Genomic DNA, 13969 nt, shown 5'->3' with positions numbered 1-13969 from the left:
TTCTCCCCTGTGACCTCTTATCTCACAAAATGTCCTGCTAGAATAACCGAAGCTGTACTAGCTGCAAAAAGGTGGGCGGTATCGTGCATGTCAGTGCTGGCCGTGTGGTCTATAGGCACCAGACTCAAGGAAAGACATTCCTTCAATTGAAACAGGAAGCTTCGCAATGGCAGCCTTAAAATGAGCACTTCATTTTTCAGTATTTGATTTGTACGTGACACAAATCAAAAACATTAACGAGTTATCATAGATGATGTTTACAAATAAAATAGGTAGGTATTGCATCATAACCCAAGTCACTTCTTCAGTACTGCATATTTACGATCACTTGCTGCAACGTGAGCATGTTTCTGCAAGCCTGTTGTGGAAAAACACAGTTCTCACCATCTGAAGGAAATCGAATGAAACACAACATGCCTGACTAGTTGATACATTTTCCCTCATTGGCTTTCCAGGGCATGTTCACTCTCACTCTGAGGTAATCTTGTGGTATCACAGAGGAGTCCAGACATTGCTTGCATTAATAATACACTCATGCATAACACTTGCAGCCAAAAAAAAAGGTGAAAGACCAACTCCCTCTACTGCAGCAGGCTTGGACCTGTTGTAGATCTGATAGTTGGCTTTTGTTTGCGCCCCAAAAATGCAGGATTCATTCTTACAAACAAAAAAGTATCTATAAATTATTTGTTTTTGTAGTTAGAGCAGAAAAAAAGCTGTTTGTGACTTTCTGAATATATTTTTTTAACATAATTAGAAGGGCGGCACGGTGGTCGAGTGGTTAGCGAGAAGACCTCACAGCTAGGAGACCAGTATTCAATTCCACCCTCGGCTATCTCTGTGTGGAGTTTGCATGTTCTCCCCGTGCATGCGTGGGTTTTCTCCGGGTACTCCGGTTTCCTCCCACATTCCAAAAACATGCTAGGTTAATTAGCGACTCCAAATTGTCCATAGGTATGAATGTGAGTGTGAATGGTTGTTTGTCTATATGTGCCCTGTGATTGGCTGGCCACCAGTTCAGGGTGTACCCTGCCTCTTGCCCGGAGACAGCTGGGATAGGCTCCAGCACCCCCGCGACCCTCGTGAGGAAAAGCGGTAGAAAATTAATGAATGAATGAACATAATTAGAGCTCTCAAATATGACATAACACCCCTATAGACATAGTTTGTGGGTAGACAAATTATTTTTTTCAGATTAAAATGAACAAAGCATTATTAGAGCCCTGTAGACATGACAAAACACGACTATAGTCACATTTATACTCTTTTTATTTACAACATATTGCGCAACTGCAGGGTCTTGAGACACATGCTAACTCACAAACTAGAGAGCTAGCGACCTAAACGGTAGCCTTCAAGTTATTTCCTTTAAACTTAAATAGCCAAAAACTTACCACTTCCACACAGATAGGGAGGATAACTATTAACAGTTATTTAACCTTTAACATGAACATTAATCAAACGTAATAATTTTTTCTGGGTACATGATACCATACAGCATCCATATCAAACTTGCGTGGGCCGCACTAACATTAACTTTCATATCAAGGCGGGGGCCTCAAACCAGTGTCCTGCGGGCCACATTTGGCCTGCGGGCCGTGTGTTTGAGACCCCTGGTATACATCGTAAGAGTGCCTGTGTGTGTCGCTATAAATGTGGACCCTCGTGGAGCTGAGTGGTCGGCGAACAGGAAGTAATGTCTGGGATTCAGAGTTGATGGAAGAATGGGATGGACAGACAAATAATAGGACTACAAAACAGCATTATATGTTTGTATGTAATAATAGCGATCACATACATGCAGTGTAAACATTGTAGATAGGAGTACTACTGACTATATTAGGGGCCACCAAGGTTTTTTCTTGTGAGAGCGACTTTTACTAAATGAAAACAGCCAAGAGCTACTACTCATTTTTGTAAAATTGTAACAAGTTTTTCATTCCAATTACTGTGATATTATTTAAAAAAAACCTTATATAGAAAGCAGGAAGTGAACAAATGTAACAGTTACTGATTGTAAAAGTACCAGATGGAGGGGTAGGATTTAATCAGCTTTGCTTCTTCCTACTCCTTTTGGACATGTGGAACTGTAATCTGATGCATTTTCAAATGCAATAAAACCATTACCATATTAGGAAAGCAGGAAGTGAACAAATGTAAGAGTTTCAGATGGTAAAAGTACCAGATGGGGGGGGGGGGGTAGGATTTAATAAGCTTTGCTTCTTCCTACTCCTTTTGGACATGTGGAACTGTGAACTGATTATGTGATGCATTCAATTGTAATCTGATGCATGTTCAAATGAAATTAAACCATTACCATTACCATACAATACTGACAATAATACTGTAACTCATCCTTTTCCCGGGACATAATGTTTACAGTATACATTGTACATTAGTGTACAGTATTCCTCGCCCCGAAATGCCGCACTAATCTAATCTAAAGTGTCACAAAGACAGGAAGTCGGTTTGTTCCGAATGATGCAACAGGGGGGTGTTGATCGGCAAAAGGGAATCTGCGTTTTAAAGCAAGTATTAGTCGATCGATCAAAGTACCATGAATATTTATTCATTTTTCATAATATTTTTCAGTATATTCAAGAGTCAAATTGTACATGTAGATGCTGCATTAAAACGAAAGCCTCTTGACAGTTCCACACAAAACCCCCCAGGGGGGGTTCCGCCCCACTTTTTAAGAAACACTGCTTTATTGGAACATGTTCATGTCACTTTAAAAAAAAAAAAGCAAAAGCATTTCATTTCACAAATCATTTATTTTACATGCATATCTTTTTTTTGACACTTTTTAAAGTTTGTCAAATTGCATGTCAATAGAAAGAAACATTGGGAATTTATTGCAGAACAGTAAGGCTAATTTTAACAAGTTACAAAAATATTATGTTTGATGCGATTTTTTTTCGTAATATTTCCAAATGGCGCTACTCACACTAATTCAAATTAATGCACATTTCCTGCTTTTTTTTTGTCTGATTCTTTCTAAATGATGTTTTTTTTTTGAAAACACAACAATAAAACACATTGGGTGGTATATATATGTTTGGCTCATATTGGCACATGGCAACAGTGGCAGAAGATGGAAAGATATACATCGGCGGAGCGGAAGCCAGGGTTGATGAAGGGCAGATTCATTTACTACATTCCTCTTGAATCACTTTCTTTTCCGCTTCAATGTCTAAAAAAAAAAAAGAGTATCATAAATGGGGACAAAGCAGATACAAACAAACAAAATATTGCATATTTGCATGCAACACGGGAACAGAAAACAAGAAAATCTACCCGCAGTAGTCGGAAGTTTGTTCTTCTCTGAAGTGATGGTCTTCTTTAGCTTACATTTGTCAAACGACACCACTTCATCAGTGACAGGGTTGTTGTCACCCATTATGTTTTTTTTTCCAAGCACTGAAAAAACAAATAAGAAGATAAACAAACACATTCAATTAACTGGCAGTATGTTGCTTCATCATTGCTGATACAATTGAATTTTTTTTAACCACAAAAAAAGGTGTGGTCGCTACAGGCCCAAACAGGTAGACTCGCCAAACCCCACCCCGGTTAACATACCTGCACTGTAATGAACCCTGAAGTTACGCAAGTCTAAAAAAACATTTCATTACCTTTATTATGATTGCAACATGGATCACTTTGTTATTATAGCATTGCCCTTATCCAAAAAAGACATCATAGGTAAATAAAATAAAACTGCATTACAGCAAATTATGTAAAGTAAAGCAGAACACTGCTGGTGTCATCAAAAAAGGAAACATTACAGTTTAATCTTGTGCATTAACAACAAAAGTATATACACAAAGAGTATATATTTTTTACCTGGTGCAGAGGTGCGCAGTGTGAACGTGTTCCGCAGGTAAGATGAGTGTGTGGGATCAGGAAGCAAAAACGGCTTAATAAATAGGCGCAACACACCCCCTTTGTACGGGAAACCATCCAGCACACCTATGCCTCGGATTCCCATTGGCTAGCAAAGCTTACAGGAAGCAATTCAATTGGCTAATGCACATACGGTCCCGCCTACTAGCATGTACGCGTGAAGGCTGTGTTTTGGCAATGAGCAACACTGAGCTGTAAATCCTATTTGGGTGTGGCGGTTATTTGTGATATATTGACATCTAGTGGACAAGTTGGGGTATAGCATATCTGTGCAAAATACACCCCACCCAAATAGTAAAAAATAAAAAAACGATACAAATATACAGAAAGAAAGATGCCTGGTTTAATATTAATTGGTGTAATATTATTTAATGACGTTTCTACACACATCTAGTAGACATGTAATCATGACAAAATGAGCATTTTACCTTAGATTGGATTTATTGTTTATAGTTGTGTTAAAAAATAAGCCATTTTTTCCATCCATTGGGAAGTAACATTTTAAAATAAAATTGTGTTGTGAATTGTATTGCACATATTATTATTATTATATCCAAGTAGCCATGCCTTCTTGTGTTTATCTAAATCAGGGGTCTCAAACACACGGCCCGTGGGCCAAATGTGGCCCGCAGGACACTAGTTCGAGGCCCCCGCCTTGATATGAAAGTTTAATGTTAGTGCGGCCCGCGCAAGTTTGATATGGATGCTGTATGGTATCATGTACCCAGAAAAAATTATTACGTTTGATTAATGTTCATGTTAAAGGTTAAATAACTGTTAATAGTTATCCTCCCTATCCGTGTGGAAGTGGTAAGTTTTTGGCTATTTAAGTTTAAAGGAAATAACTTGAAGGCTACCGTTTAGGTCGCTAGCTTTCTAGTTTGCGAGTTAGCATGTGTCTCAAGACCCTGCAGTTGCGCAATATGTTGTAAATAAAAAGAGTATAAATGTGACTATAGTCGTGTTTTGTCATGTCTACAGGGCTCTAATAATGCTTTGTTCATTTTAATCTGAAAAAAATAATTTGTCTACCCACCAACTATATGTGGTTTCTTAAGTTTTTATTATTTGCCGTTTTATTATTATTATTATTATATTTATTACTGATTGATTGATTTTCTTTATTCTTGATTTGTTTATTTATTTTTCATCTTATTTTGTGCAGAAAATAAAAATTAAGATATTTGAGAACAGTGGAATGTTTTATCAGAGGTTTTATTGTAGAAAATTGGAACCAAAGCACTGAAAAAGTTTGTATATTTTTCTGTTTTTAATAAATGTGTTTTTTGTTGTTTTTTTTTGGAAAACCTGATGCGGCCCAGCCTTGCCCAGACCCTAGCTCCAGTGGCCCCCAGGTAAATTGAGTTTGAGACCCCTGATCTAAATCAATTAATTACATTTTTTTTTACATTGCATTTATGTATTAAATCAAGTGGTGTCAACAGATACTCTGAATTACTTTTAGAGTGTACAACAAGTTCCATTTATTGATCTCTGGGTTATCATAAAAAGCAAAACACAGTGTCATGAATTGTGTTATGATTCATGATGATTGTTGTTTGACCTATTTTTTTTTTTACAGAATTAATGCTCGATCAAAAGTTTGATTCACCCATTCTTTCATTCTGCTTACATTGCGGCACAATCTTGCATTTCTAACATCTCGATGTATCAACTGGAGGACTTTTGTTGCCTGTCATAAATGGCTGTGGTGATTCCCCAAGTGATACATGATCTCAGAATAACCAGTGCACCCCCACGGTACAGTAAAACCACACTCCTTTGTCGGGAGTTCCACAGCATCCTCCAACAGGCCGTGACCCCTTTCGGCTCTGCTTGCACCCCGACTTGCATGTTCGCGACCAGTACAGATAGCGGGTACAAGGTCAAGCTAATTGCCATGGAGGTCAAGGTCCCTGATATGAAGGAGGACGCTAACGGTGAGAGCCCCTGCCCGGCTACAGCGGCACTCAGGGGTCCCTTTAAGCCAAAGTAAAGAGCGCTACCGAGAGCGTTTCGGGTTGCAATAGGTAAGAAGGCGCGGTAGAACCCGGACGAGATCCTTTGTGCCTTCAGTTTCATGAGAACACTCTTTAGAGTCGGTAAATGGCGGTCATTGTGGCCACTCTGCAATACATTCTGAACACGCTCAAATGGAGTAAAGACTATCGCTTCGACTATTCCTACACCGAGGCCCGCCACAGACGGAAGAAATGAGTGGGGTATGACGCTGAAGGACGGCAAAGACAGCAAGCGAAGGAATGTATCCTGCAAACCAAAGAGAAGCGTCCCACTAAGTGTCCTCATCAATAATGGCGGCGTCACACCTCTGTATAGCTTCAGAAGGCCTTCCTTGCGGAGTTGATCGACAGCTCGGTGAACCTGAATGTTGTGGATTTGTTGGCGAAAAACAGTCTTGTAGACAGGGAAGACAATAAGAGTGGAGAGCAGGCTTGAGGTTCCACCGTGGAGGTAGCTTTGGAAACGTGCCTTCGAGTCCCTAAGGCGCTCTTCATCTTGTGCAGGGTTGGGAAGTCTGGTCATTCTTCAGCTGGAAAATGACATCATAAATCAACATCAAGTGCCTCACCCTTATTCTGAACATGAACAGTCGAATGTGGGAATAAAAAAAAATCAATAAAAAAAATCACACATCACACTAAAATGAATAAGAATTGTACTTACTCAGTCAAATGCCAATACTGTAAACAAAAGCAGAGTCAAGCCACAATGACAGCACCATTTTTTTTTTGTGATTTCTCAATTTAAACTCTAAAAAAATACATCCGACACGGATATTATCGTTAGCTTTCTACACATGTCAACATTTTCCTCTATTTTCATTCAGAATAACAACCCAAAAGTGTCCGGTTGTCATCAGGACGAGTAAATAAGTCGCCGCTTCTAGATAACAGGATGCAGTGCGCTTAGCAAGCATTGTCCCGCCCACTTTAGAATAACTATTGGTGGAGACCAAATACGTCATGTAGTCAGGGATTGGGTGTTCTGTTCTGTCAATCAACAGCTCGGGCGTGTCTCAGTGTCTTGAAGACTAATGATTTGGAGAAGTGCCGGAAGTCGAGGTATATTTTGTGAAAAAAGAAGAAAACTAATTTAAATCGCGAATTATTACTGGTTACATTTGTTTTAAATCTTTGTAGCCAAACAAATGCTGACTCAATAAATGTATTTTTTAATGCTAATCTTAACACAATTACTACACTTAATTCAGCAATAAACTAAAGGTTTAATATTTAAAGAGGTTTAATCAGAAGTAAAACAAATGACACATATCCCTACTATTTTCTTTAAAATATAACTATAAATATAAATGAATATTCAGTCAGTTTGGCACATCTGTGCAGCACACATGAAAAAGACATCTGTTTCGGATTCCAATCAGTTTTATTAAAAACACGTACCAAGATAAATGGTGCCTACTCAAAAAGTAAACGTTATAGTTTGGCATTAAAACGATACATAATCCCAAAACAAAAAATGAAAAGGGTTGGGGTGAGCAGGGTTACTTAGCAGGTATCGTTTCTCCAATCTGCAGAGACCCCGAGCTAATAAAAACAAAAATGTCATAAAACATAACGCCACTAAAGAATGGGTGCCTCAAGAGTTGAAACGCTCACATGTTGTTTATTGCGTGTTATTATTTTTTTTTACATGAAACACCCTAAAAATAAAATTAGTAGCAAGTTCAAACTCTTGAGGCATTCGGTGTTTAGTGGAGCTTGTGGTGGCACCATAAACTAATGTTTACACATTCAGATGGATACATGAAAACATCCTCTTTGTAACAGCTTTCTATTCCACGGAATTCTCCTTCCTGAGATCTCGGATGGCACGCTTGAGGTCTCTCGTTCGTTATAAGATCTCTACAGGTTATGAGAAGCGGACAAAGTGCACAGTAGACACTTAATCAAAGAACAATAAATACGCTTGCCTCAACTGGGAGCTCATTTGGTGCCCCCGGTCGTGGGAGACAATGTACAAAGTGAAGGTAACAGACCACCCCCCCCATATCCCACAGTAAGTGGAGTTGGTAGGAGAGCTTCACTAATGGTTGTTGTTGTGAGTGTGGGGATGTCGCTCCATGTATTTTTTTTTTTTTGGGCTCGACAGTGGACGGCGTTACAATGGGACATGGCTGAAGAGGTACGATACAGATTCGCCGTTGTGAGTTCTACGGATGGCCTCTGCGAGGATCATGGAGATGTCGATAACCTGAAAATAAAATAATAAAAAAAATTAATTGTTGAATGTTAGAGCTTTAATTGCGATGGACAGAAATAACCAGCTTGAATTTTTACCCTAAATTTTTTTTTTCATAAAACTGTTTTTAAATCATTGGCATGAATGCCCTTATTTGTACATGTGTTTATGTGCTATGTTTGAATTGAATTATGTATAAAAAAATTTTTTTTCATATGTTAAAATCTGTACACCTGTTATTGCCCTTCCACAGGCGGTACTCATCAAAACAGGTCCCGGATTGTCCCCGGATTGGTCGCCTGCACCCATCAGGGACATACATATATGTGTGCAGGGCCGGGATGGGGAAAATATGTCTGATGAAGGTCAAATAGACCGAAACGTTATCTAAATAAACTAATGAATGAACTCTTTTTGAACACTTGGTTGGCTAACGCCTGCTTCCTACGCAACCTGTGTATCTTCAGGTGTGTTGGGACTCTACATTCACCCTAAAATGCAACAAGATTGCCTTCCTTTCCATGAATTGTTCTCTCACTGTGGAGTGTGACGCCATCTTTTTTCTTTGGTAGGAAATTCTGCATGGGGTTAATTTATGCCGTTTTCTGCAGGATGAATGCAAAAATAAATCCTGTTACACCGTGGCTCCCAAGATGACTACAGAGCCAAGAGCCACCACCACCCTGAACTCAGAGATACAACGTACCCGGTCATTAGCATAATGCAAATGTGCAATATTTCCATCACTGCCTCTGTTACTACCTCAATCATATTTATTTATTTAACAACCCAATACAATACACTCATATGTGACTTTACCAGTCATTATTTGCACTATGACCCATTTATAATTGCACTAAAATCAATATATCTGCAATATGTCTGCTCCTGCGCAATACTATGTATATACGTATTTTGGCTATCTTGTATATATATCTTGTTAAATTGTCTTTTTTACTCTACTTTTATATACTTCTTTTGTTTGTTTTTTTAAACTTGACTACTGCACTGAAAGGAGAAGCTCTCCAATCTCGTTGTACATCTTGTATAATGACTAAAGGCCATTCCATTCCATTCCATTCCATTCCAGTAGAACGCTGCTGCCTGTATCACTATTAGTAAGTTGCTGGACAATATTGCTACAACATAAGAAAGCCAAAAGGGATTTTTCATTGTTTTCCTCTATTTGTGCATTTTGTTAGCTACATAAAAAGGGGGATGATTTTGACATAACCACAAACTTGCTTTTGCAACAATATGACAACCAGAATTGACAGAAAAAGGTTTGAGAACCACTGCAAAAGAATGACTTACTTGTATTTTGGGACAATGCCTCATTTTCTCTTCCTGGGGAATCGTATTTGTAACCACAACTGCTTCAAAGCAAGCGTTGTTGATGCGCGAGATGGCGGGTCCGGAGAAGATGCCATGGGTCAAAATGGCGTAGACTTTTGTAGCACCAGCAGAAATCAACCTAAAACACAAAAACTATTAGTTTAGTATGAGATCACATGTATCGTTCTGAGGTTGTTTGCTTGATGCTTACTTGTCGGCGGCGTGGCAGATTGTCCCACATGTGTCTGCCATGTCATCGACAAGAATGGCGACCCGACCGGTCACGTCCCCGACCAGAACCATGCGGTCAACCTCGTTTGCCTTTTTCCGTTCCTTGTGAATCAGGGCAAAGTCCACATTTAACCTGTCAGCGATGGAGGTGACCCTGCACAAAGAATGAAAAAGTAGCAGCGTTACAGCCAAGAAATCACTCCACAGATATAGCCTCATCATCATCATCATCATCTCCTTAGATTCTAAATTGCAAGTCTGGAGCACCTTGTCTCAATGGTCTGTTTACCTCTTTGCTCCTCCAGCATCCGGTGAGACGATGGTACAGTTCTTCCACTCGGGTATGTTCTCTTTAATCCATTTTAACACGGCGGGTTCTGCATACAGGTTATCGACGGGGATGTCAAAGAATCCCTAAAAGATAATTGGAAGGGGTCTCATTTCAGATGTAGGCATGGAGGTAATGCATGTGTGCTAAAAAGTGTTCAGTTTGAGCATGCACAGGTATGTCACAACTAGGACTAGGTACAAGGCTAAGGGTGATAGGAAAAAATCGGTATCGGCCCCAAAAAAAAAAAAACATATCGGTCGATCCCTACTAGGTAACTCACAAAAATTAGTGAGCTCTGTTGATATCGATTACATGGATTAACTAAAAATTAACTTTTATTATGTTTGCACAAGTTACTTGTTGCTTATTGTGAAGACCAGAAGTGTGTGTGTTGAGCTTGTCTCTTGACTCTTAAGTGGAACAAGCTTGGACGTGCAGACATAAAAGTGCGTCCCTGCTGCTGTAGCTTTTGTCCTTATTTCACTCAGAACTTACACATTTGTAAGCGGGCATTCCAAAACGCTATAAAACAACACTGCAAACACACTAATACAGCCTGAGTCGAACACAGACACAACCCACACCAGCATGCTGTGGTAAACTAAGATAACTCTGCTGGCTGCGCGCAGAAATCGATCGTTAGCGTGTAATATGATCACTCTTTTATGGTTGATTATAGCCTAACAGTCAAGAAATATTGACAGACAAGTCATATGTAGTATTCTGGTCAGCCATGATAGTAAAAACAATAAAGACCGCCCAATACGTGTAGAAGTGGTATGTTTGACTTCTTGTACTTCTCTCCGTTTGAAGCACAACTTTACAGCAAATACATTGTACTTTATTGGCGGTTGGCAAGCAGCTTTCGTATGCATTAGCGCCACCTGTGAAACAGAATCTAAACCCTTCTATACTTTATTCACAAGTCCAGTTTTATTAAAAAATAAAATATATATCTATATAAAACATGTCCTGAGTTTAATTATAAAAATATTAGCAAGATTGAATTTGATCTTTTCCTGTTTAAATTTAGCCCGGGCGCGTTCTTTCAGCGCATGCTCAGATATGACGTAACACGCAGATCCAGACGTTCTTCAGTTTTAAAAATGGAGGCCAGCAATCGGCACTGGACTGCTAAACAAAGTTTTTTTTTATTTAAACTAAATTTCAAGACAGACGAAAAACTGACAATACGGAGTTACTCCAACAAGTGAAAGAAAAACTCAAAGAAGTCGGTATCACGTGATGTTGATGTTTACGTTTTACCGCACATGACCCATTGACTATATTCTGTTTGATTTTCACGGCGCAAGTAGACAAGAGATCGGAATATTCCTTTGTATGGATACCATTGTTTCCCGAAAGGTCATTCGGAAAGAGAAAAACTGGTCATGTAAAAACGTGGCTACTGTGGAGTGTCTGTGGTGTAAAGACTGGCAGAGCAATGTAATATTGGTCCGTGTGGCAACACCTACCTTGTTCCTCCGATAGACTTATTGATGCACGTGTGATGTCATAGTGACATTTTGTAACATTTTTGGTTAGTGGTGTGCCACAAGATTTTTCCAATGTAAAAAACGTGCCGTGGCTAAAAAAAGGTTGAAAAACACTGTGCTAAAGTATTGTCAGAAAATATTCTGTTTATTAACATTGAATCTGCGTGGGTTTTCTCCGGGTACTCCGGTTTCCTCCCACATTCCAAAAACATGCTAGGTTAATTGACGACTCCAAATTGTCCATAGGTATGAATGTGAGTGTGAATGGTTGTTTGTCTATATGTGCCCTGTGATTGGCTGGCGACCAGTCCAGGGTGTACCCCGCCTCTCGCCCGAAGACAGCTGGGATAGGCTCCAGCACCCCCGCGACCCTCATGAGGAAAAGCGGTAGAAAATGAATGAATGAATGAACATTGAATCTTACTTTGAGGATATACACGTAACGCGATCGGGTCTGGAACCAATTAACTGTGGTAAGAAGAATTCTGCATTTCAGTGATGTCCACCTTCATTGTGACCAGTGGAGACATTACCCTTAATCCCCTTGCATTCACACTGCAAATATGCACAAATAATGTAATGTTTTGGTACAGATCTGTGTGGTTGGAGCAGAGCAGCTAATTATAGCGCTTTAAAACATTTTGAACAGCAATAGTTCCGCAAACATGATACCTAGAAACACACACAGTTCTTGTCTCGGGTATATTATTAGCCACCAGTAAGACAAGCACTAATTCCGATTGTATGCTGAAGTGATTAAACCCCGAGTGGTCTTCTGCCGAAGTAAAAACAAACCACACCTTTGTTGCAGTGTTGCAAATATTCACCTGTATCTGCGAGGCGTGTAAGTCCATAGTGATGATGTGGTCTGCACCTGACACAGACAACATGTTGGCCACCAGCTTGGCAGAGATGGGAGCTCGGCTCTGTGATGAAAATGCATCTGTTAAGTCACATGGAATAAGTCTGGTGGCAAACGTGACTTGAGGCTAAAAATAGGACTCAACTTGGAGATTAGACATCTTTTTCTAAACATCACACCACTATAATAATGTCTGAGAAATAATCACCTGCAGTAATACAAGCAATGTGGTGTCCCGGATGCGATGGTGGGTGTCAAAGGTTATACGGTACATTAAACAAAATGTCCAAAATATATTTTAATATTGAAGTAACAGGATTTCAGGCAGTGGACTATGAAATATGGAGGGATGAGAAGAGCAAAACAAAAAAAAGCAGTGCATGGACATGGCCAGAGGCTTCTCGTCATGATGTTGGATGGCAAACAGCATGACAGAGATAATTAGACATGTCCCTCACCCCCACCTTGTCCTTCTTGTCCTGGCGGGCATATGGAAAGCAAGGGATGACAGCTGTAACTCTGGAGGCAGAGGCTATTTTGCAGGCGTTGATCATGATTAGGAGCTCCATCAAATTATCATTTATCTCCCCACAGCCACTTTGAACGATATAGACGTCCTCTCCACGTACACTCTCTCCTATCTCCACGCTGTAGAGGCGGGGGTGACAAAACAAACAGCACTTAGCAGCAAAGAGCTAACAAAACACACAAGAGGGAGGGAGAAGAATAAATAAAAGGTGTCAAATGTGCTGCGACTCTGGGTTAAAAGGTGGAGAGCTTGGTTATAAAATAACAAAAAAGGGATGCTTATAGCTTTTTTTTTAGACATAATACATGAATTTGCAGGCATAATAACAGCAAGAGATCCAAGACATGCGCGGCAATTTCAGCGTGACGTCACGTTTCACGTTGGATACGTTTAGCTAGGCTACATTGGCGCAGTTAGCTAGCCCGTTGCTTGTTTTTACTTTGTTTTTTAAAGAAGCTAAAGCAACAATACACTCACCATGTTTCTTGGTTGCTAAATTTCTTAGTTACAACCTTCCCCAACTCCAGTCCCAGGCGGTCTGCTATCTTTTGAGACAGGTCTGGGTGTGAGCTACCACTAAATATTTTGATATTCGGCATTTTGCTGCTGTCCAGGGCGTTGAGACGTCGGTAGCTTTGTTTTGTCCCCCCCTGCGTTGTAAGAGTCAAAAAGTCCAAGACGGCAATCGAACCGTTGTCTGGCTACTATTACCTAGGACCACCGCGTACGACCTAGCCACCTCTACACAACCACACATCACGCATGCGGCTCTTCTTCCTCGCCGTGCGCCGCACACGCTTTCACTTACGTCTTATCGTGATGACGTCACCCGGATCCAGCGTCGACAGTCAATGCTGCGTTCAAGCCAACTCGGACATTACAAAATACCATCCGCAGAAACAGACTCATAACTTGCACAACGACAGTCAACAAATATATATGACGTTGTGCGTGTATTCTTTTATCGGATTTGTTCAGTGTGACTTTGGTTACTGTTTTTATCCCTTGAGCCAAGAATAAAAACGGAATGTGTTAATTAAATGTGCATGATGCTGCAC

At 40.0% G+C, this 13969-nt stretch overlaps 3 protein-coding genes across 4 annotated transcripts; all 3 read right to left on the bottom strand.

The window, feature by feature from the left end:
* Positions 1 to 2754: 2754 nt before the first annotated feature.
* tmsb1 (thymosin beta 1) lies at positions 2755 to 3973 on the bottom strand. Its single transcript, XM_058063422.1, has 3 exons — positions 3847 to 3973; positions 3298 to 3420; positions 2755 to 3193 (listed from the first exon to the last, which is right to left on the bottom strand). Exons 2-3 carry the CDS (start codon positions 3398 to 3400, stop codon positions 3147 to 3149), a joined length of 150 nt encoding a protein of 49 aa, XP_057919405.1. The 5' UTR covers positions 3401 to 3420; positions 3847 to 3973; the 3' UTR covers positions 2755 to 3146.
* A 1377-nt stretch (positions 3974 to 5350) lies between these two features.
* LOC131110484 (solute carrier family 25 member 53-like) lies at positions 5351 to 6824 on the bottom strand. The gene is made up of 2 exons (XM_058063656.1): positions 6592 to 6824; positions 5351 to 6457 (listed from the first exon to the last, which is right to left on the bottom strand). Exon 2 carries the CDS (start codon positions 6448 to 6450, stop codon positions 5578 to 5580), a length of 873 nt encoding a protein of 290 aa, XP_057919639.1. The 5' UTR covers positions 6451 to 6457; positions 6592 to 6824; the 3' UTR covers positions 5351 to 5577.
* Positions 6825 to 7561: 737 nt separating this feature from the next.
* prps1b (phosphoribosyl pyrophosphate synthetase 1B) lies at positions 7562 to 13718 on the bottom strand. Of its 2 annotated transcripts, none has more exons than XM_058063840.1 (7): positions 13389 to 13718; positions 12841 to 13030; positions 12348 to 12446; positions 9983 to 10107; positions 9674 to 9847; positions 9442 to 9601; positions 7562 to 8139 (listed from the first exon to the last, which is right to left on the bottom strand). In XM_058063840.1, exons 1-7 carry the CDS (start codon positions 13508 to 13510, stop codon positions 8047 to 8049), a joined length of 963 nt encoding a protein of 320 aa, XP_057919823.1. In that variant the 5' UTR covers positions 13511 to 13718; the 3' UTR covers positions 7562 to 8046. The 2 variants fall into 2 exon arrangements, with proteins under 2 accessions (XP_057919823.1, XP_057919824.1); XM_058063841.1 differs by having other exon boundaries at positions 12847 to 13030; positions 13389 to 13717.
* Between the last annotated feature and the right edge of the window lie 251 nt (positions 13719 to 13969).

The sequence above is a fragment of the Doryrhamphus excisus genome, chromosome 23, assembly GCF_030265055.1.
Source record: "Doryrhamphus excisus isolate RoL2022-K1 chromosome 23, RoL_Dexc_1.0, whole genome shotgun sequence".
In the NCBI taxonomy this organism is placed as follows: Eukaryota; Metazoa; Chordata; class Actinopteri; order Syngnathiformes; family Syngnathidae; genus Doryrhamphus; species Doryrhamphus excisus.
Note: the sequence above shows the minus strand (reverse complement) of the source record. Positions and strands in the feature narration are given on the sequence as shown.

Excerpts from the sequence above, each read along its gene's own strand:
- tmsb1 (XM_058063422.1), bottom strand. The coding sequence starts at position 3,400 with ATGGGTGACAACAACCCTGTCACTGATGAAGTGGTGTCGTTTGACAAA. Across the intron at positions 3,194-3,297 it reads CAAACTTCCGACTACTGCGG|ACATTGAAGCGGAAAAGAAA; the intron begins GTAGATTTTCTT and ends TTTTTTTTTTAG.
- prps1b (XM_058063840.1), bottom strand. The coding sequence starts at position 13,510 with ATGCCGAATATCAAAATATTTAGTGGTAGCTCACACCCAGACCTGTCT. Across the intron at positions 12,447-12,840 it reads ACAAGAAGGACAAGGTGGGG|AGCCGAGCTCCCATCTCTGC; the intron begins GTGAGGGACATG and ends TTTTCATCACAG. Across the intron at positions 10,108-12,347 it reads TACACGCCTCGCAGATACAG|GGATTCTTTGACATCCCCGT; the intron begins GTGAATATTTGC and ends ATTATCTTTTAG.
- LOC131110484 (XM_058063656.1), bottom strand. The coding sequence starts at position 6,450 with ATGACCAGACTTCCCAACCCTGCACAAGATGAAGAGCGCCTTAGGGAC.